The sequence below is a fragment of the Aquila chrysaetos genome, chromosome 15, assembly GCF_900496995.4.
Source record: "Aquila chrysaetos chrysaetos chromosome 15, bAquChr1.4, whole genome shotgun sequence".
In the NCBI taxonomy this organism is placed as follows: domain Eukaryota; kingdom Metazoa; phylum Chordata; class Aves; order Accipitriformes; family Accipitridae; genus Aquila; species Aquila chrysaetos.
In genome coordinates this window covers 10,209,433-10,234,126 of record NC_044018.1, presented here as the reverse complement: position 1 = coordinate 10,234,126, position 24,694 = coordinate 10,209,433, and the positions used below count along the sequence as shown (strand labels likewise).

At 37.9% G+C, this 24,694-nt stretch overlaps 1 protein-coding gene across 1 annotated transcript in view; it reads right to left on the bottom strand.

Annotated features, from left to right (window-relative positions):
• Window positions 1–24,694, bottom strand: part of LDAH (lipid droplet associated hydrolase) — a 128,654-nt gene that overhangs the window by 92,210 nt on the left and 11,750 nt on the right. The window contains exons 2-3 of the mRNA XM_030037436.1: window positions 20,271–20,429; window positions 1,443–1,577 (exon numbers count right to left, since the gene is read on the bottom strand). Of these exons, the coding sequence (XP_029893296.1) occupies window positions 1,443–1,577; window positions 20,271–20,429 (294 nt within the window). The remainder of the gene's footprint in view (window positions 1–1,442; window positions 1,578–20,270; window positions 20,430–24,694) is intronic.

Below are 24,694 nucleotides of genomic sequence, written 5' to 3'. Positions count from 1 at the left end.
GAAGTACCATCCACAAACTGAGAAATTTCACTGTTTACTCTCATTCTGCAGGTTGCAGGTGAATATATTGAATAAAACTTGACACAGCGCCAGTCCTTATGGTACTTCATTTCTGACCTGTCCATCCTAACAAGCTGCCACATTCCTGAAAATCCCCTCTCTCACAGGAGCATTGTCAGCGCAAAAGGACACAATGAAGTCAGTTGGAGGTTTGGTTTCAACTTAGATAACAGCTCCCTTTTTCCTACTGGATGCTCTCCTTCCCCCAGATTTACACTGTCCTTAGCAGCACAGGGACTGTCACAGTGGAAGTGGGACAGTTGTACAACATACCTGCTCGCTCCATCTAAAAACCTCTCCATTTCAACTAGCTCAGCCATCTCAAGTGACTGAACACATCTCTCACCATCAAAGGCTCTTCTCACTAACTACACACAGACATGACCCCAGGGCAGGTTATGAGACCTGCAAATGTTCTCTGCAATAGACTCAGCTCCATTCAGTTGCCAGAGTTCTACCTGGATCCCATGGTTAACATTATACCAGAAATTATAAACCTAGGGATTTCTCACCTATCAGGAAAAAGTGCTAGCATTTGGTAGTTTGACACTTGAACACAATGACTGGCAGGAATTTTACCAAAGAAATACAGGTTTCCTGTTTCAGTTTCAAACTTGACATGAAAAACCAATAAAAAGCCTTAAAAGCTCAGGTGCAAAGGTTAGTGAGAGAAAGTTATGCTAAACAGCTAAAACAGTTTCTTCTTCAAAATTTTCAGGTTGCTTCACATTGCTGAACCTTGTGGTCCTAAGGAATCATACTGATTTACCGCTACATCACTGCAGCTTGACCAAGTCCAGAGGTCTTCTGACACTAAGCAGCTTTCAGGACAGGATTTGCTATTGGCTCCCCCATCTTACAATGCTGTACATTAACAATATCCACTTCAAGTTGGCTACCATGTCTTGCTGGCAATTTGCATATTAAAAGACTTTTAACAGATAAACAAGCAACCTTGACCCTGCAAACGCCCCATACCCCAGTCTCAGAAAGATTTACTTGCTTCCTGGAAATTCACTAATTTAATACAACTGTTTTTAAATTCAGAGATAATTAAGTCTCTCTTCAAGTACTCAATCTCTGAAGTGGACATTTCATTAAAATATGTACTTTTCTAATCTACTCCTCTTAACATAACCACATTCTAGATCTTCTTCTCTATAACTTGTCTCTAAAGACTGCAATCAGCAAATTCTCTTAATAGCATTTATTTGACTGGCAAATCTAATTCACCTAAAAATACCCTTTTCCTCAGTAACTGCTCTGCGGAAATATAATGGAGACATTTAGAAAACACATCATGCTGTTTTTAGTAGGCACAAGTCTGCTGGAGGAACTGGGGAGGTTACAAATATTTGTATGTACAAGTTGCAGTATTGTACCTTCTATCATTTCCATACCACTAGGAGGCTTACAATGTCCGGCATGGCTCACAACCCAAACAGGATACTGCTGATTTAGTCCACAATATAAGGCCTGTATAAAGGTCCTGTAATAACCTGCCAGTCCAGGGTTACCTGCCAAAAAACAAAACATACAAGCACAGTCAATATTAACCTTCCAACAGCAAGCAATCTGCTTCAAAGCAAACTAAACAACATTATACAGCAATTTGTTAATTTATTTTCTGTAGTACATTTCCAATTTTTATTTTCCCCATTTCAGGGGCTACACTATTGAACTGGTTTAATTCCATTGATCAGTGGCACCCATGAGAAGCATTTTACAGAATTACTTTAAAATTGCAGAACCTAAAACTAAAGCCCAACACAAGAGAAAATCTCCTTCTCCATCAGAGGTCAACCAGCTTGCTTATCTATCCCATCAAGTTACCGATATGCGAAAATTGTGCAAAGAAACCCCCAGATCTTATAAAAATATCACAAAGACTACAGCGTATATCACTTGATCCAGATGTCTGCCATCCAAATACCTCGGTGTTACCACTTCAAAATTGGTACATGGTATCCTGACAATACAAAGGTCTGTACTGACCCTAAAAGAGAGGATGATTTAATTTTAAACTCATTGGATTAAATTAACTTTTTCTGCTTGCAACTTCATATCCTCTCTGTCCTCTTCCCTGCTGCTTGAGAAGCTCTTTCCTTTTCAACTGTTGTGCTCTAGAACCAGGGGAGAATCTGTCCTACCTCCTGCATCCCACCAGATTTAGAGAGAACTTCCCAGAAGAGGCTGGTGCCTGAACAAATCCAGCTTGCCCTGAGAGAGCAGACCACCTTGCCCTAAATCTATTGTTTAACAGTGAGAACATCAAGAGTCAGGTACCACTGCTGAAGTGGAAACTGGAATACTGTCCCAAAGATAAATACATATCTGGTAGGAATTTCAGGATTTCCAAACAAAACTCTAATCTCTATTCCTCCTTTTTTTCCTTCTCTTTTGGATATCAGTAGTGACTTAAGTTGGAGAGTAAATCCGTATGAAGACAAAGCAGACTTTTTTCCCCAATTCCCATAGGATGCATAAAAATTCCACACAGACATAAAAACATAAAATTTCTCTCTATTTATTTATTAATTTTGCAGAGTAGTCCCACTGATTTCTTCTTCTTATTTAGACACCAGAAAAGCCCACTGTCATGGTTATGATTGCTCAGTTACATGTCTTTCACTCACATACTAGGCAATTCTTAGTTTGGATATCATCAACAGCAAAAGGCGGCAAGAGCAGTGTTGCGTAAAAAGGCATTCACTTTTTAGGACAAAGACATTCCAAAATAACACAAACGTATTACTGAAAGGGTATAAGAGAGGAAAAAAACCAAAACCTCACTAAAATCATGTAAACTCCTTTATATCATTCTGATTGTACTAACAGAGGCTGAGTTGTATAAGTATTGATAGTAACAGAGAAGAAGAATCAGAGCTGTAATCAAATTAGTACTTGTGGAAATGGTGCGTGGAGATAAAAAACTAGGTTTATTCCACTTCTTGCCTTTCTATAGTGGGCATTGTAATTTTGTCTTCTTTTACTTCAACCCTTTTACTCTTCAGGTAACACACAGTAAGTTCATTGCTCTCCCAAGAGGCATTCCCTCAGTCCGGGACTTCCAGAACTACTTGCCCCAGAGCAGCAGTGCACCAGGCACCCAAAGCCACCTCCAGCACAGACACGCGCATAGGAGCTGATGCCATGGCTCACACCACTGATGATATATGGGCAGAGTAGGGAAGCGTTCCACTCTAGGTAACATATCACACATGCTTCATCCCTCACTTACAGGTAAAAAGTGTCTCTGAGGGTTTTTAAACCTTAATAAAATGACTGATCTTAAAACAACATTATTTTTACTGGAGTACAAAGATTTGGAAAAAAACAAAAACCAAAATGCCCAAACGCACAGTATCAGTTATTGCATGTTTCTAAGTACCTTTTTGGAAGCTTGACGTTAAAGGAGAATTAAAAAAAAAAAAAAAAAAAAAAAGTTGTGGTATGTATAAACTCCAGAATGCATGATCAAATTTTTGCAAACTGATTTCCAGAAAAACAATTTAAAATTCACAAGGGTCACACATCCATACAACTGCACCAGATTTTCATACGCCAAAAATTATATTATATAGAGGGCTCAGAGAAATAAAATCGAATCTAGACATCATCTGTCAAGCTCCTTGGATGGACGTTACATAGAGGAAACCTGTCTTACAGCAAGGTCGAAGATGAAAGTAGCAGCAATCCAAAAGAAAATGTGTCTTTTGTAGTACAAATGATCACGATGTTTTGGCAGTATGCTTAGTCCAGGAATATAATGCAGTTAGGGATTTTGAGATCAAGGAATCACAAAATTAATCTCAAAAGCAACCTTTTTTCTTTACATTTTTCTCTCCTTTAATAATGCAAAACAAGGAAAGGGAGAGAAATGGCAACAGCTGTCTTAGACATTTCAGTGCTCTTTCCTATCACCAGCCAGGTGAACCCAAGATGTAAATATTCTCAGGATTCGGTCATCAACTGAAGAGCAGTGAAGTAAGAACAGTGATGCTTTGCATCAAATACTGTACAAAGCTCAAGGCACTCTAATACTTTTTTGAGGGAAAGGGGATTTTTATCCTGTGATAAGTGTGATGTGTATTTTAGGCAGGTAAAAGAGAAAATCCATAAATGCAAAAGAAACCCCTTTTCCCCACTCTTCATAAGCATCTGCTCATGGTAAAAGACATTCTGAGGGGTCAGCTGTTAGAACTGCTACTGATACTTCAAAATGCCTTGAAGGGGTATGAATGAGAACCACTGGCACAAATGGAAAGGAAAAATCAACAAAGATTTTAACAGCCAAGATTTCTATAGAGAAATCACCACATGTAAAGCAGCTATAAATTTATTCTTATTGAACTTTCAATTTCAGTGAAGTCATTCCAGTTTGCACTGACTTAAGTAAATGCAGACTAATAGTCCCTGCTCTTGAAAGCTAGCATCTACAATATTTATAAGTAGAGAATGTTTATCTCCTAACATAGCTCAAACTCACATCTCTGCAAAGCCAGTCATTTTATGTGTTTTTACTTCAGCTGCTGTCACAACACTAAGAGGAGCGAACAAAAAACCCGAACAGATAAAGATTTTTTTTTTTTTTTCATATAATAGAGTTATAGTAACAGCTAATGGAAATAACTGGGGCTTAATATGCACAGCAGTCTGTGACCAACAATATTTTGGGCTCATCTACTGCAGTTGAAATGTTGTTCAATTAAACTATTTTATTTTATAGAAAAAGAACTACCAGGTTCATCACAAAGGCACCCAGCCAATGCAGTGCTCATTTGTGCATTTTAAGGATTTCCCAGTACATCAAACCAAAACTGCCTATGTTCCTTCACTCAGCAACTAAGTGTCAAAAAATGGAAACCATAAGTAAATGCAGTGTTAACCTCCATGATTTGAAGGTTACTCCAGTTATTTGAGTGCCACATCAATCCTCAGACACCTCAGGGCACCTGAATCATTCATGCGTGCCAGCAAATCTCAAGTTGCAGTCATCTGAACCAAGAAGCACATCTTAAGCAGTTACTCTCAACTGTGCTTAATTTTCTACAGTGTTTATGTTGTTTAGGAAGTCTTGTAAACAATAGCTGTAAATGGTGACCGTAACAGAAAGAGACACAAAACTACAATACACTGCATATTAGCTTAATTTGCAAAAGGTTTCTAAGCATTTCATGGGAGGAATATGTCAAATGGACAATTTGCACAGTGCATTAGAACACTACGGGGCCACTTTATTTGGTGTATTCCTAAGTTTCAATAACCAAAGGACTCCTGCTACCTTCCCTGTTCTCCATAATACACGACATTTTATCCAGCTATTCTACATTAAGCTCAAAGTCTTTCCATTTTTAATTTGAAGACGGGAATCCACTTCTTACTTTTCCGATCTGTTCCACCCACAGCTAAAGCAAAACAGTACAGAACAACTGAATGTGCAGAGGTGTCACTTTGAGCTATCTTAGAAGGTAAATATTCTCCACTTCTATATACCGCAGATAGAGGCTTTCAAGAACTGGAACTACTACTCTTTAATTATCCACATAGTTAAAAACATGAAAATTACTTATAAACATGCATTTGCCGGCCTTTCAAACATGTTCTTGTTAATGCTTTTTCCATCAAATCAAGATTTTTAAATGCCAACTGCTTCCTTCTTATAGAGACAGCTAGCAGTGGAGAGAGAACAATTTGTACAAACTAAATATCTGCCCCAGGATATCACTGCTAAATAACTTTTATCATGATTTCCTATACATGTCAAAGTCAAACTTGGCCTGTCTTAAAATGAAATACAAACTAATATTTGAGATGCTGCACTTACAAAAAGAAGTTATTCAGACTCGGGAAGTTTAAACTTATATACAGTATGCCATCAGTGCAATTCAATCAGCTTAATTCTGAATGCAAAACAACACACATATAACACTCATTTAAAAAGTCACAGACCATAGCTACTACTCCGCACAAGCAATGACAGCTTTTGTGCCTTAGAAATTGTCAAGCATTTTGAATTCTTTTGCCACAGAAAATATTAATGTAAAATGTAAACTATAATTATGAGAACACTAGCATTAGATAACCCTGTGCAAAAATAATTCGCAGACATACTGAGGCATGTACAATGTAAACCACAACAGCAAAATGTTTCAGGTTAAAAACAAAGATATACACCAAAATGTATAGGAAAAGCCTTCTGACCAGAAAGGGGTAGGTTGAAAATATATACAGCTTACTCAAATGAAATTGAGACTAAAACATAAAATGAAAATAATTCTTAGCAGTTCTGGAAGAGATATCTAAATTGAAAAGGATTTATTTAAACAGTCTATAGTAAATGCCAAGAGTGGTGGGGAGTGAAGGAGAAGAAATTTATATGTAGCTAAATCATCCTAAACAGCGACAAGGTTCCTTGCACCTTGTTCCGTAACAAGCTTTTGGGTTCTGTGCACTTTTGGGTTCTGTGCACTGTCCCGTGAGATGTTCCCCAGTGTTTTCAGTTGTGTCTCCAGAAGTCTGACCATCTGCGGGAGCAGTAGCTGGCATTCAGCTGTGGTGCTTCACGCATTTCTCTAGCAGTTGCTTTCTGTCTGCTCTGGGACCTCAGCAGGACCATAAAGAATAAAGGCAGCTACATGAATAGAAGAAGGGAAATACACAGCCAACAGTGAGTTTACAGAGAACTTTGAGGAACTGGAAAATATGCCAGCAATTACCATGAGTTTAATTTTAGAAATAATCCACAGTTTCAGAGTTAAGTATGTATGCCACAGTATTTACATGATAATCTCCTGCAACAAAATCAAATGCAGACTTTTTTTTTTTTTTTTTTTAAATGAGCAGCCATAAATCAAATTTGAAATCCAGGGGCACACAGCAGGACCACACAAAAATCACTTTTGTGGCAATGATTCTCACTGCCTCTTCGCAGAGCTGCCAAAGCTCCCAGCTCCAGCTCAAAGAGCCTAAATGACAAGTTCCTCACTCAAGGAAACTTAATCTGCCTTTGGCGTCTGACCAGCCACCATGGAAGAAGATGCAACTCCCCTATGTTAATGAATGGAAAGCAGCCCACGCAGATGTCAGAAGGATTTAAATGGAGCATGTAAAAAACACAATGATGTTCTCACACTTGGGAGAAAACTGCAGAAACTGACACCGTGGCTGATGATCAGGCCTTAAAAGGACACACACAGGTTTCTCTGACATGCAGGGTCAAGGGATTTCAAATAAACCATGTCAAATAACATTTGAATGATCATCATAAACTCACATCAATTAAGCTTTCACCTGTTTGCATGTCTAGGGGACCAGCATTCTTTGTCCTCTATTCTGTTTATAGTCCATACACTAGGGGAGCAGCATCAGCCACAGAGCAAACAATTACAAGGACATTATACAGAAACACATGTGAAAACTCTGATCTTCTCTCACTCTGGAATCATGAATTTGGCTGGAAAGCACCTTAATATATTTGCTTGGGTTGTGAAAATAGGGAATCTCAGAAGGATTCAGCCAGGTGCCTGTAACACAGCTTATTAGAGAGGTTTTTCAAGAACATTTCACATTTTTTCCCTATATACAGATATATACACACACAGTTTTTAGTTTGATACAGCTATAAAACTTACATATAGGATTTTATAATACACATTCTTTACACACATTTTGCAAAGCAAATAAGCTTGTCTGCTGTTGTCGAACACTTTTCCACCTTTAGGACAAATGTGGGTTTCATTTACCTCTAAAGAAACCCCATGGACAGTCTGATAAACCTGAATTAACCTAGCACAGCCGGTTTTGCCCAAGTGACAATTGTGCCTGGAGCCTGTGAATAAAAATTCCCAGCTAGAAATTGTGACAGTACATGCCTGTTTTCTCATATGAATGATTAACAACAGCTATCCAGGCAGATAAGATACAAAATCCAAAATCCTGATTTTGCCCACTGCGAACCTACTGGACTTTGTGATTAAGTGATATTGCAAGGGTTATAAAATCCACAGATGTATTTCAGTAGTTACCTTTAATGTCTCAACCATGTCAAATAGGTACATAAATAAAAAAAAGCCTTGATTTTACTATTCGGGGGGGCTTTTAATATGTTTGTAAACTAATGGTTCTTGGAAGGGAGTTAAGATTGAGATATAAAACTGAAAATATTGAGTTCATAATGGAATAGCAAATTTTTTACATTTTTAAAGGTAGAAACCAGGATTTTCTAGCGCTGACAATTAAATAATTTTTGTTCCATTTTCTCCACAGCAAATGAAAAATTAACACATTTAATTAGATCTCCTAGTACACACCTACACATACACAGCCTCTTAAGCATCTGCTTAGACAGATGAAGACAGGTTTAACGACTTTTAACACTCCAGATGTGGTTGGTTGGTCTGATCCAATCCATCCTACAACTGATGCTGGCAGAGAAGCTGCAGTGAGGTCTGCACTGGGTCTAGAATACCCAGTGGGGATTTTTCAGATGGCTTCAGGGCTTGAAGCATAATTGGACCAGCAGAAAACAAACCTCCTTCTGAAATAAAGGGGGGAGAACAAAGGAAGTGTGCAAAGAGCAACATGAGACTTGATGTCAAATGGGTTCACAAGAAAGCCTATGAAACATCTGAATAACAACACAACCCTGATGAGACATCATCAGCAGGAAAAAGACAAAGACAAGAAAAATAAACAATTCAGAACCAAGATAACCACAAATTATTTGTTTTGTACAGATAAACAGCTCTGCAGATTTGATCACTTTTGAATAATATGCAAGGAAGAAGCAAACAATACATTCAAAAGGCACCAGAAAGTACATTTTCAGATCTGTATGAGAGATTTCCCTATGCTGTACCATTGGTCAGAGTTACAAAAAAGAAAAGCATACCTTTGGAGGGTTTGGGGTTATTAGGTTTTGGGGTTTGTTTTTGGTTTTCAAGATAGTTTTTAGAATAAAGTGACAGATGGGAAACAAATAGCAATGGAAAACATGAAGACAGTTAATTTCAGAAAAAAGCCTGAAAACGTGTTTCTGCAATTTTTGTGTATCAAGACTGTCAAGAGAATGTAATATTTGAAACAAACAGTCTAAGGTGATTTTGCAAAAGAATTTTGCATTTATATTTGTTATCAGTCTTCAGAAACGCGAGACAAAAAACCAAACCGTTCTGCATACCAATCCACAACTTTAGGAAAAAATTCTTTGCATTGACACCACTGTATCTCTGAGGAAAAAGGCTTCATAGTTAGGATATCAGTACTGGTCCTAAGTAGATGTTCCATGAAGACTTCACCCAAAACACTTCATTCAGGCAAACACTTTCCTCATTCATAAACACAAGTTGCTTCACAAGCACAGATGTTTAGCCATTTAAGACCTATTGTGAAGAGCTTCTGCATCTTAAGGCAAGGCTGCGATAACAGATATAAAAGATCCAAAACGTAAAGGTGGAAGGCGGTATAAAAGTATGTAAGTATGTATTACCACATATTTATTTATTCTTATGGGAGTTTTTAAATGCATCAAGAATAACCAAGGATTGTTTTCAAAAATGGAAATCAGGATAATGATCAAAATCTTCCATCATTCCCGTAACAGGGAAAAAAGAGCAAGAGCTATGACTTTCTGAATTTTTGGCTCTAGGGTTTTCCATAATCTAGATATTGAACATAAGGCATCAAATTCATTTCTAATATAGCTTCAGTGATCCCTAGGAGTTACTATCGGGATAAAATGAGGCCACGTGTTAACTAGAATCAGAAAGCAGATATTTATTTTTAATTATTTTCAGAGATAACTAGATCAAATTATTTAATATCAAGGCAAATCCGTATCAGCTCAGGTACTTCTGGTAGCAGCTGCCAGGAAGGAAGAAGTATATTATACACTGGTGCTGTACCTTTTAACATTTTAATTGCATTATTTGTACACGATGCCATGGAAACACTGGATTTCCTTCATAGGTAGGTCCTTCAGTAAGTAATTTCTTCTTCCCTCCTCCCTCAGACATCACATAAAGAGAAACAGATCGTTTTTTAAATGGTCAAATCAAGAAAAGTACCCTAGAACACAACTTTTCCATAACTCTGGCCAACTCAAGCCTCTGCATGCTGCAGGAGAGGGATTGCTTCCTCCCCTGATTACGCTGCATGCAGCCAGGCAGGAAGGATCCATGCTGAAAACAACGTCTCATTAGCGGGGAGAGGACACCAAGAGAAGACTGCGGATTGAGAAATTTCAGTAAGTCTCTTCAGTAAGTCACATCTGCCACCCAGATTTAGTGGAGGGAAATACTGTCAAGCACAGTTGGATGTTCAACCATCCTGTCATTACTCTGCCTCCTCAAACTTAACAAGCTCAAATGTGCCAAGCCCCCATCAGAGGTACTTCTGGAGCACTGGGAAATTCAACAAAAGTGGCATATTTCAAGCCTACATCTGACATACAGGCTCCTCTTTGCATGAGGAAGTTTTTATTTTTAATGAAAGATTTTTTTTTTTCTTTTCTGAAGACAATGGAAGCTGGTGGGCTGACCCAGTAAACAAAGCACAACTGTCATCATATTTTAAAATATTAGTCACAAACAAGTAGTCCATAAGCAGCAAAAATAATGGAGAATAGTGTCCTGAGAACTGAATTTTCTAATATATAATATGGGATAGAACACACTTACACCTTGCCTTCAGGGGGTACTTTACCAGGATGTCTTCTAGCCAAACTCTTATTTTTTTTAGTATCATTTTGAGTCCTCTATCTCTCAGAAAAATTTAGGGAAAATTGACCGATGTATTCACAGTTTTATGGGGGTTAAAAGTAGAAATCAAATAGATGCAGACAAATTAGTGTTATCCCCCAAGAATAATGATGTTCTCAGGAAGTCAAACTAGCTCAGTGAAATAAAGGGGAGAGCCCTCAGAGAACCTTGATGTGAGTGGAGACAGCACATACCATTGCCAAGTCCTCAAGCACTTGACTGAGACAGATTTCATTATTCCCATTTTATAAATGAGAAATAAACAGACCAAATAATCTATACATGAAAATTAAAGCATTACTAACCACTAAGAACTCCACCAGTTAACAGTACCTTATATTCATGGCCATCTGAGAAAATACATGGTCAGATGAAAATAAGACTGATCTCATAATTAAGCCATGCACGCTAGAGATAAAGATATGGCTAGAAAAGTTGGAAGAAGTGGCTTTGGAAGTATCAAGAAGATAGGGTTAAGTTAGGGTTTTTTTGTGTGCTTTTGCTCCTGTTCAAGTGCAAATTTACAAAATATGGTCATGTATAATACACATCCCATGCAAGCATGTGAATCAAAAGTGTTCTGCTGTGTTTATGTCTCATTGAAATAGAAAGCTGTGCTCTTACTACCTTATCCGCTGATAAGAAGACCTATAGTCATAGGGAAAGGAAAAAACATGTTAGCTTGCTCTATGTAGACCCATCCACCTGAATTGCTATGCTACACAAACTTTTAACTCTACAGTATAGTTTGTCCTCATTGACTGCTTTTGCATCACATGTACCAGTTACTGGGGATCAAGAAAGTTCCTTTTCCACTGTCAATTTTTTTATTCAGGCAAAAAAAAAAAATTCAAAGCAGCGTAAAATACAAATTCTCCATGTCAAAAACTGAGAACTTGGGGTCAAACGCAAAGAGTTGGCAGCTGCATCTGGAGTGGCAGTGCAAACAAAAGCAGAAGCCTCAAGGGTGAGGCATTCTCAGCAAATCACTACCACCTGGTGTGACTGGTGGAGTACCAACTCCCTCCAGAGAAGTCTCAAGACTAAGCGTGTGAACCCACATATATGTGCTGCATGTTGTGGACTGACACCATAATTTAACAACAGAAAGTTCTGCAGCAAGTCCAGCTGAAGGAACCCCCACCTTCCCCCTTGACTGTCATTCCCACCCCCCCACCATGGCTCACCAGCCCCTGAATTACACTGGCACAACTCTGTGGGGCCGTGCTGTGAACCCAAACAGGGAACCGTTCCAGCTTTAAGAAGACCCCAGAAATAAATGTATGTATGTATTTAATTCACAGCATGATCTTTCAAACTATTGTTCTGGCATAACCGAGGGGTGGAGTGGCACAGTGTGGTGGGAACAGGAATACCTTATGCCAGTATTGTTGACAAACATTTTGGATTGGGAAATAATGGCCTTAGGAAGTTTTCTAAGTGCTCCAAGCACTAAGCTCTTAGATTTCCAGTGCCTGGGAATATACACTGCAAACAGTTTCTAACTTCCACGGTACTTTAGACTCAGCAACGTCTGCTTCATACCTTACTTGATGGTTCCAAAAGCTACCTGCAGGCAAGAGCTCTATGAATAGCCCAGTCCTGCTACCCAGTCCCCTTACAGGCTGCCCAAATCCAAACATAGTTTCAATTACGTAGGTCTCACCTGCTAATAAAGCAGGGAATGGTAGAGACTTTCCAGGAAGACTCTGATTACGTAATGTTGATCACATAAGGTCATAACACAGACAGGTGAGATACAGGGAAAGATGCTCTTGAAAATTTTAGGAACACCAGCTAGCTTTCCCAGAGCCAGTCTGAAGAGCAGCCCCAGCAGGCAAGTAACACATTCAAAGCATCAAGTGGTTGCTTCACGTCCCATGCTGTAGTTGTGCAGGAGAAGCCGTGATAAAAGAACATAGCATTTCTCTTCCTCTCTCCATGAAAGTGCTGCAGATGCACTGCCATTCTCTCCTGGCTAACTCACAGTCAGACATGATGTTCTACAGTGAATGCTCTGCTTCAAGTATCATATTTTCAGGACTAAGTTTAATTTCAAGCACTGCAAATACCACAGAAGAGATGAATGCTGCTGCTAAGACAATACATAAAAGAGGAACCTTTCTTAAATAAACAGAGTGAATATCTGTGTACATACAGAGAGTGGATCCTGCTCAGCTGCTTGGATATAAACATCTACCTCAGGACAGAATTTTAGATGCAAAACTGAGACTTTTTTGGTTCCTGCTGATTAGCCACATGTGACTCAACTGTGCCAGCTGGACTAGATGCCATTCTGAGCTGTGTAATCCTCCACATGCCTTGTCAAGGGAGCCAAGACTCCAACCAAACGAGATTCTTAAGTTGATTCCCTGGACCAGGTGTGTTAAATAACATCATCTTCATTTGTGAGCACCTAAATTTGCCTTCTCTGCTCTGTTGCTTCGGCTTAGGATGGACAATAGCAGCACTGCTCTACTTGGTAAGGTATGGTCAAAATAAACAAAGGTAATAGAACCCATGCAACTTCCTGCATCTTACACTAGTAGAGGTAAGTGAAGATAAACACATAAAGCACAGTATTAATATGATGGAAAATACACATCCACAGGAAACATTTTCAGCCTCAGCTTTAGGTCATCAAAACTATGTGATACAGGATTAAGCAAAATAAAGTGCAAGTTAATGTGTAAACAGGAGTCCTATGTAGCTTATTTCAACATTAGCACCAGTGCAGTTACACTCTGACTTTCATCTAAAAATTCTCATTGCATCTAAAAGCATTACTTAATTTAAACCACCAAAATCCAAAGTTAAATGAATGATTCCTTTAACAAAGACTTGAAGTACTTAAGTGTGATTAGTTATTTTCCTTAATGTCCTTTGGGTATTTACTGCTGTGCATCAGAAGATGATATACGTCCCGGCACAAGAATTTCACACAATCAGTAAGAGCGGAGCTGCCCATGGAGTTGGTCAATGATTTAAACATTCCAGGAGAGGAAGTATTTGTTGTCTCACTCTATGCAGCTGTGCTTTTATTGTTAATTTATTTACTCAGTGTTAGCGGATTGTAACTGAATGCTAGCTTAGAGACTTGGATGATGGATTATATAAATTTTCCAAATGTGAACGAAGATTTGTTTGGTGGTTTGGTACACAATTTGTGAGAATGACTGGCCACCTATTGAAAACCAACCCAGTGGAAAGGCTGGGAACAGAAGCCCCAGCACTCCAATCTTTATACTCTCTAACTGAACCTCCTTTATTTCACTCCTAATGCAAGTAAAAGGCATTTTCATGATCCTCAGCAAACAACATAACCGATTAACCACTAATTTTTCTTGTGATATACATACAGTAGAGAAACAGTCAGTGCTTACCTATGCATTCCGATAAGAGCATGAAGCCTCCTAGTAAATGGTATAGCTGGCTATTACAGCAGTAAGCTTTCCAAAAACCACTATATTTTTTTCTAATCTTTAAAACAGCTCCCTCTTCTGGCATACTCTTTCTATACTATGTTTAAGTACCATACTTTATTCCTTACCAGTTTTTAATTCTATATGGTTCCTAACACTCAACAAACCCAATTTCAGTGTTAAGGCACTTACTACACAGTACGGCTGTGAAGGCAAGGAGAGGGTACCTTAAATTACTGCTTTTGAAAGAGTGGCTAATTCTAATCAAGTATTTATCTAAGATTATCCATATACTTATCTGTACTACCTTTTGAAGGTACCCCAAAATCAATCCAGATCAGAATCCACACCCAGACAAGGAGCCTGCATGGCAAGTCCCTGGGTCACATTTACAGGATCACTGAAATTGGAAGGGATCACCGGAGATCTGCTAACCCACCTCCTGCTCATGCAGGCTCAGGTAGAGTAGGTTGCCCAGGTATGCACCCAGTCAAGTTTTGACTATGTCTGCAGCTGGAGACTTCACAACATCTCAGGGCAACCTAACCTCTCAGGAGGCAGAAATGCTCATGGCAGTGCCTATCCCTAGCTACTGATTATACAAGGTACCTAGGAATTTATGCTCCTCACTTTAGCATCTTAACTACGTGTTTAATATTAGGCTGGATGAAATTGGGCCTTAGAGTCCCTTTCTGAACTAGGTGACACAGACCCAGCCTGATCCTGCAAGAAAACCAAACAAAACCTAAGAAAACAAACAAAAAAACCCAAGCAAAACAAAACAAAACCCCAAAACCAAACACCCCACACCCCAAACCAAACCACAGGAGAGCTCCCATAACCAAGCTGATAGTGACAAAACTGCAGAGGTAGAAGATGAGGTGAGGCTGGACACACATTTTTTCTACTGCTGATGCTCTGGCACTATTTGGTCAAAAAAAAAAAAAAACCAAAACCAAAAACCAAGCCACAAAACCAGAAAGAAGAAAAATGCAGCTTTTACTGCCTAATGCATTCAGAGAGAACAGGTTCTCAACTTTGTTCATAGAATTGTTGCTGGAGATCATTCAGTGACTGTGAGCACAAAATGTACGGAGCAGAACATGACCCAGAACCCAGAAGTCCCGTTGCCCAGGAGGAAAAAAGTCATCTTCCCTCTTAAACTGGCTGTCCATTGCCAGCAGCATTCCCCTTTCCTCCAGTTGTAGTTCAAAGGCAAACGGTGAACACTACTGTGCACTGGGAGAGGAGACACTGGCGGCCGACTTAAAAAGTAGCATCTGAGAGGATCTAAGTACCTTCCTTGAGTAACTCAGTGGTCTCTACTCCAAAACCAGATTTTGCTTCACATAAACAGTTCTGTTCTATCTTCTTTTTAATAATTTAATCAAACATTAAGTACCAAGATTCATATACAGGATTCTGGTTTACATTCTGGCCAAGGTTGCCAGAAGCTACATACTGCAACCTAATCTGTTGACACTATGAGTCCTTTCTAGATCCAATGCAGTTCTTGTAGATGAATGGTTAACATGCAGATTACGTACCAATGAGCACATTTCATCACATAAATTTTGTATAAATCAAAGCACATTCTAAAACCAAATTGAAGAGAATGAGGAAATAGATTATTCTATTATTAAGTAAACCCCTTGGTCTCAGTGGTGACAGTAGACCTCTGGAGACCTATTCATTCCAGTGACTGCTGAGCAGAGTGAATGATTAACAACTTAAAAAAAGCTGTTTTATTGGGAGCCAAAAAAACAAAATACAAATGAACTAAGCTTCAGGGCTATACAATTAGATTTAGTGCAAAGTATTATTATACAGTGATTCTTATTATAACTTTTCTTATGTAAATGTTGAGGGTGATGATCATTAAATATCAAAACAGCAGGTGAAGACAAAGCCAGATAATATATTGAAAGCTTTTCAGAATCCCTACATTACAGTCAAAAATAGAACTTCAAAGACTTTGAAGCTAACAGGAAGTCTCATTTCAAGGGAGAACACATTAAAGACTTGTCATAATCCAGGCAAATTGTTTGCACTGTTTTCACTGCTTAAAAATAGTTAAGTAGTCTTCAAGTGACAACAGTCTTGTTGATGTAAGTACTTCTAGGAGAAGATCAGAATCCAAGCCCTCATTTTCTGTTGTGCAGAAAACCATAAGCAACTCCTGACTCAGAGGATTAGCTCAGGAGATTAAATCTTTATACTTTAAAAAAAAGTGTCTGGTTAAGTCCTCATAGGCTTTAAATATCACCAAGTCACTGCATGAGTTGGTAAAACAGTAAGATGATCCAATAACCCAGCAGAAATCCAACTGCATGCAGGCAGATCAAGAAACTTAGCAAGCATAGGGAGTACTCTGCATGCATGCCAAAGAACTGAATTCTGAAATTACTTCTGTATATTAATGAACGAAACTTGTATAGCATGCTTTACCACAAAAAATGTTATTTACATTATACATTATCAACCGTGAACTAAGCTTCCCAAGTACAAGACTCTAAATAACAAAATTGCCTAGTTTACAGCAATGGTAACAAAAATTACGAAGCCTGGAATAAAGGTATTGCAAAATGCACTCCTGCAATGAAATGCAAGAAAAACTTGACGAACAGCAAAACTTCATGAGCTAAACAGCACGGTGGTTTTAAAATTTGTACTAAATTTATTTACAAAGTTAAATGTTTCAAAAATACACAGACACAAATAGACAGATACTCTTAAAACAGTAAAAAAATATTCCATTACACCTTGCGGATCCTGGTTTTCAATGAACCCAAGTAACGTTAAATATTGCTGTAGTAGATTTTATACTTCACTGCTAATTTTACACTAAACAAACACTGGAGAAGGGAAAATAGACCTTTACGACACAAGAGGAAAAAAGTAATTCCTGTCCTTTCCATAACGCCTACATTTCCAGAAAACCATGGACCTGATCCTTCAACTGTACACTTTTAATTTTACTCTCATGAGTAAATCTCATCGGTTTTAATAGAAAAGAATTCATATTAAGGCAGGCAAACAAGTATACGCATATATTCTGGACTGAGGAAAAATTGGGCCTTTTACACAGTAATTACTTCAGTAAGCACATTATTCCTCCTATACAGAGGTTTTGCTTACACAAGGAAAAAACATTATGGAACAAAAAAGTGCACATTAAACATTTCAACTAATATAGTAAAACTTTACTAAAATTGTAAGTTTACACAGACTGCCATTAATAAAAACATTAGCTTGTTGTAATTAAATGAGATTGAACTCCACTGCACATTCTGTATTCCAACTGCTTCAAGCACAGTGAGCTATCAGTCCTAAGGAGGCAGAATTCTGCCTCATTGAAAGTCAGTGGGAATTTTGCCATTCATTTCAGAGTAGAAAAATGTTTTGGAGTCAGCTTTCTCCCTTCCTCCCCTTTTTAAAAAAAAAAAAAAGTCAGACCAGAGAGAAATCCTCCCCATTATGAAGAAATTTGACTAAAACACCCACAGAAAATAAGTATACAGGATTTATTCTCAAATCTCTTGCAACAATTCAATTCTAGCAGAAGCTGAGAATTTTATCATCTTTCTCTTCTATAACCACCCTCAACCCCATTTTGTTTGATTACATATAAACAAATCATACGCATGAATTTCATTAAGACTGGAAAAGTATGTACCAGAGCAGTTTAATACGCAGAACAATGTATCACATGCAGTAGGACTAACCATGTTCAGTTCAGATCACTTAACACTTGGCTGTGCATACACTCCTTTTTGAGTGAGAGTTGCCCTTGTCTGGATATTTCTTTCCTTGACCTGTACCAAGCTATGCTTTTGCCCCTCTATTTTATTCCATAAAGAATCTCAGCTAGGGATACATGCTTTTCAAGTGTGAAAATTGCTGGACTCCAGAAGGGCTCCACATTTCATGCTTGGGAAGTTACAAAACCACAAGGGGAATGCTATCTAATCCCGACTGTTTAGGTACACGAACATGTTGCCAGATGACCCAAATGTCCGGATCTCTTCTAAGGCTGTGTTTTTTGTGTTGGCAGATAGAATTTCCCTTGAAGGCTAGAAATGAGGCATAGACCAGTAGGAAAAAAACATTTGATTTATGAGAAGCAAAACTGCATTGTTATGCCAGGTCCTAGTCAGCTCCCTGCCAGCCACAGCAAGGAGCTTGGGTAACTTGATTCACTACTGAATTTGGATATTTAAAATGAAGATAGCATTATTGCGGTAGCTGTATTTTTTAATTGTTTTCTCAGTGACAGAACTTCTAGTTTGTTACCAACATAATTCTGAAATAACACCAAAACCATAAATCAGCTACTTGCAAAAGCTTGCAGACCATAACAGAAGCACTCTGAATATTTCACTGATGTCTATTTCTGTATACCTATCTTGTTAATGTAAGATGTTATTAAGGGGTCTTCTCAGAATTGTTCTGCAGGAAATAAGCTCCATGTGCCCCTGCCACTACGTTTTCTTGCATGAAAAGTTTCCTGTGATGAATGTAGAGCCCATAAAGTCTGTGTGACTCGGTATATTTTGAACAGAATAACTTAGGTGCCTTGCAGAGGTACCTTGCCTTGGAAGCTAACGTTTGACTTTGGCGCTCTTCCCCTACAAATGATTCTACCAATATGTTAGCTTTACAGATTTACCCTAGTTACAGGCTCTACTACCAACCCAAACACAAGGGTATCACAACCTAAGACAGGTGAAAGCTCCAGAACTTGGGGGAAAAAGAAACACTTAACTTAGCTGTTTATTTAAGACTTCCAGAAATGCCTTAACTAGAAGAAAGCAGCAATTGAAAAGTATCAAATCAGGCTTGTACCTACGGAAAACTGACAATTTGGATCCATACAGATAGTCTTTTACTAAAGAGTTACACTATGCAATATCTGGCTTAAAAAGTTGTTCCCATGAAACAGTAGCAAGATGTAATCATAGGAGGCTTATTTCTTCTTTTCAGTTAAGGAAAGAATTTAAACTCCACTGTCACTGGGTTAAAAGTTACACTATTATTCAACTCCAGGAGGCAAGGGCATAAAAACATTGTGCCCAAAGAAACTAACATAAAATATTCCACAGGGCTTCCAAAACCTTGCAAAAAACCCTGAAAAATGGACCCTGTGCTCTCTTTCACCCCTAAGTAAGGACCAACCCATGCACCAGCCGATAAACAGCAACAGAGTATACCAAGGATGTGGATAATCAGAAGAGTCATTATTTGCACCACTAATTCTTGGGGAAGTAGCAACAGTATCCAATACCTTCAAATAAACTATAGGAAGCATCAGAAATCTGCAAACTCTAAGGCAGTGAAAGAGTCACAACATCTGTGCTTGAGCAGGCTCAAACTCTACTTTTGCTAATGGCAGAACACCTACAGTTCATTGGCAGACTTTAATGAATTTAGGACTTCTCCATTAATTTTAACATATGCTAAACAAAAGTTTAGAGCTTTCTTTTTAAGGTGATCAGATTTAAATATAACTCAGAACTATATGATGCTCATTGAGTTCAAGAGGCTTACCATAAAAATTCATGTGCAAAAATCTAAGTTAAAAACTATTTACTATTAAAAAAAACACCTTTAAAAAACTACTGGATCCAGAAGTGTCCCTCAAATATTGTAACTTTCATCTTTTGGTTGGCACACAGCTGACAATGAGGTATCACTTCAATGTGCAAGAAATAAATGGAAGGAGAGCAATGGAAAAAAAAAAAAAAAAACCCACAACAAAAAAACACAATGCTGTCAGCAAACCACCATCACAAAATGAATGAGTGAGACATCCTAATTTCTCAGTTTTACCTTACAGCACCATTACGAATACAAATAACAGTAGTAATCAAATATAACAACGAAATTTCACCATTGCCATACTATTGATTTTTTGGCCATAAGCACAGGCCAAATTCTACTGCTTATCTAGTGAGATTTTTGAAATTGAAATTGAACATACCCTTTCCAATCATCACACTTCTAAACTTAAACAAAAAAAGACCCTTACCAGGAATAATCATGAATAAGAGCCTGGGTAGATTTTTACTTTCATCTTTTGAGAGGTCTTTCCAGGGCCCACACTTCAAGACATGGGTAGCAGCTCCACAACAGTAGATAAATTCTTCATGTAATGGGACTGGCTCTTCTGACACCGACCTCACGTTTGCTGTTAGACAGAATAAGATACTGTTATAACAGATCAGCAAATATTTACATAGCTGGCTCTTTGCTATTATACCTTCCCACAGAATAATTGCAAAAACACCAAACAACCCTCCCCAAACAGCTGTCATCTCCAGTAAACAGAGGCTCAATTCAGTATTTGATGTTTGAATAAGTCACAGAAGTTGATACATGTTAATACTGTATGAGAGAAAACATCTTTTAGTTTTTGTCACAGAAATATATGGTGATGAATTGGACAATAAGATCTATTCTACCTTAAAGGCAAATAATTTTAAACTTCTTATTCACACTGTCCACTGAAAAGATTCAGCTGAAATGTATTTCAAGGCAAACAAAAGAAAAAATACCAAACAAACAGAACTACTGCATGAATGTCTTCACAAGTTCTGTGTGCCTCAACTATGGGACCACAGCATCACTTAAAAACAACCACCAAAAAAACCCTCAACAAAAAACAACCATAATAAAACCCAAAAGAAAATACCAGAGGCCAAAAGGAACATGCTAACTACTAGATTGCCTTCCAGTATTAGGTGGGCTCCTCATTTTAAGTGCAGCATAACTAACTTCTCTAAAAATTTTCAAAGGATTAAAGGAGGCAGCTTTGTCAGTTAAAGCTAATCAAGATTTGATCAATTCAGGTAAACATTTATGCTCACCTTTATAACTTTTCTTAAGTTATTTGGTTATCTGAATGCAGGGATGAGAAATAAAACACTATGCTGCCAAATAAACAATGCATGTTCATCAGTTCATGTATTTCTCATACAGGAAATTATTAGGCTGCCACTTTGGAACTGATTGACCAAACTCCCGTACCTCTCCTTCAGTAAAAAAGCTACTTCATCAAATTACTACTTATGAATTAAAAGATCATCAAGATGAACTAGAACATACACAAGCATCTGCCAAAATAACCATTTACCATTTGCAACTACAGGTGCAGTTACCAAATGCAGAGTCAGAAGCTTGCCCTTATTGGAGTATGATCACACACGTGCATCACTTGGAACACACACCAGTACTTGGTAAGTCCACAAAGCTGTTTGTATCAACTTCAAGGGCTATTTAAGCTCTACAGAGTATTTCCAATCTTATAAGAACCACATTTCAGGCTTCTGAAGCAACAGATCTGGCTTAAACAGACTTGAAAAACTTGGTTAAATTATTACAGGGATGACTATGCATTCTTTATCCAAGACCATCTATAACGGAAAAGGCTGTCCAACTTTACTGTTTTCAATTTAATTAAATTGTAATTCAAGTCACACACAAAGGAAAAAAAAAGTTTTAGTCTAATGACTAATCTTAAAAGATTAGCCTTTAGTGTCTCTACCTAGTATACCCTGAAATATGTTATGATTTAAATATGTTATACAAAGAAAAAAGTGTAATGAGATAGAAGCCAAAAATCCCAAGATTATAGGCCAGCAGTTCTCAAAAGGAACTCTCAAGGACTTCACATGCAGCCACTGCAGTAAAACTTTTTGGTAAGTCTCATCTTGAAATTAACAGACAAAAGGGCAATCACCTTTCATGTTATTCAAGAAGGTGATCTTTTCCGAGTTCAAAAGCCACTATTTCATGTATAACTTATACAGCAGCAATCCATCAGCACATGGAATTAGGATAAATAAACAAAGTGAGAATATGATCAAATAAGATGCAACAAAAAATAATATTACAATAAATCTGGATATTGTTGCATACCAACATGGTCTTTAAAACATCAAAAGCATCTAGTTAAGAATAACATTAGGCCTTTCAAGTGGTTTTGCTTAGTGAAAAAGGACCATTCATTTTTGAGTACAGGGATCCAAATTCTATTTCCTAGTCAGTTTGTGAAGTTTTAGGCATGTAAACTGAAGCCTAAGATCTACAAAGTTTCCAGGACCATGGGGTGGGGGGCACCACTTTCACAAATAGTCACTGGAAAATTCTCAGTGCTACACAACTTGAAAGGAACAGATCTGAATGAAACTGTAAGTAATGACACTCGACTACATTTAAAAAGTACACTTGTAGAAACAACATTTCCTTACTTCCCCCAGCTTTAATCTGAAGTTTTGAACGGTTTAAGTTAAAATACAGGCAATGCAGAAGAGACAGATAATGTTTTATTTTGAATTAACAAGTACCACCTTCAAAAAATTGAGTAAAATACAAACAGAAAATGCTTCTGGAGGGAAGGGGGAAGTGTGGTTTACAGCTTTCAATTACAGCACAATTCTATAGATAGAACTTTTTTCCTGCCTCTCTACTGCCCCCCCCCCCCCCCCCCCAAAAAAAAAAGTTCATTTAATGCCAAAGGAGACACCCTTTACCACTTCATTATTCGCCATGTTATCGTCTTTAACTTACAGTGACTGGAACGTAAGTAATTGAGGCAAATTTTGTCAAACTATAAGGTATATTTTTCAATGCATTATTCCTGCTTTTATATCTTTATTATTCAAATGACAAAGAAACCAGTTACATCAACAACCAAAGTAAACATTAAGCTTGTCATCCCTTTTCTGAGGTGTTTACAATCCAAGAAGCAAAAGTAACAAGTCCTTACCCAAGAAAGTAGGTTTTATACAAAGTTTCTGATCATGATCCAATAAAATCAGTTGTAAAGTTTCATTTTGAATTGATTTCACTGAAAAACTCCAAATGGAAATCCCATAGACAATTCTGCATTCACAAATAGCATTTGCAACATAAGGTCATAAATTAAGCAATGAAAAAAGGTAGCTCAGCAATGCATTTTGGACTGGAGTGGTAGGCTTTTCAAGTTCACACAGACTCTTGTAGTAGCTTTGGTCCAGTTTTTAACTTATCTACTTCTAATTTCTAATATGCATAGCATTGCAGTACCTGAAAGCAAGAATGCACACTAGAAAAGAAAAGGTTTTCTGAAAAACTGCCCATCTCAGACAACCCCAAAAGGTTTCCTAGTACTAACTCGATGTAATATCTGAGGGATTTTTATTTATTTATTGTTGGGTTTTTAATTTATAACTTTATGGCCTTTAGTAATAGAAACAGATGTAAAGAGAAAAACAGAGAAAAGACAGTGGATATACTCCCAGGATACTACTCAGACCTGTTTTAAGATTAAATCAGTAATACCCCAAAATACCTCTGGATCTCCCTCCCTCTTCATAAATGAAGCTTTGAAGAACAGTATTTCCATTATAGGCATCTATCTTTGGCATGAATTGCCTGTGTTTCCCCTAGAAATATCTTAAGATGGCCTATCAATTTCCAAACACATTTAATGGCAGCGGTCTCGAGAGATGAGAATCCTACCAGCTCAGTCAGCTGGTGGAGAGGGCACCGTTTGCACCGCAGCTCTAAGAAAGCTAAAGAGAAGACAGAACCACAAACTTCACCAGTGGGAGTTTCATGAGTCATCACAAAGGAAAGTAACAGAGCAAGAGAAAGAGAGGCAACTATGTAGGAAATCAGGCCTTATTACATACCATGCAATATTTTGTTCCTTCTCTCCAACCCCTGCCCATAAACTCTAAACATAAATGGAAAAACATTACAAGAAAGGCAGCTTCTGTCAACAGTACTTAATCTAGTAACAAAACTTCTGCTAGAACACGTAAACATGGACTTTGAATTACAGGGTAGGGCTTTAGCACTAGATTAACACACCCTTAACGTAGGTGTCTACCTGAAAGCAAACTCCTATTACAGGATAGATCTAGGTGACAGTATATGAACTAATTAGTGAATAACCATGGGACCAGCCACTAGGTTTCTACCTCAGGCTGAGACAAATCATCCCCTAGTTAGGAAAGCCTATAATGAGAACTTAGACATACACTTGCACTTACAAACCAGCACATATATTTAGGTGCCTTACTACTGATTTGGACTCCACCTACTATCATTGTTTCAGATAAGAATATCTGGAAACAGAGTTATCTACAAGAAGCAGATTACTTCTGCCATATGACTAAGTCTCTTCATATTCATCTTTGGTTCAACTGACTCCAAAGTAAAATGCTAATAGTAAAACTAAGTTTCCTTTGGACACGTTGTGCTTAATTATTTATGCAACTGTCCTGATAGCATATTAACTGCTCCATCCTACACTATTACTTGGACTTGACATTTTATTTGAAAGATAACTTGGGAGTAACAGCGTTTGTGATCTGCATCCAAAATAGTGGTTAATTAAAGAATTGTCACAGACTCAGTCTAGCACCGCAAAATGTAACCAGAGTAAATCAACTGAGATTTGCCTAG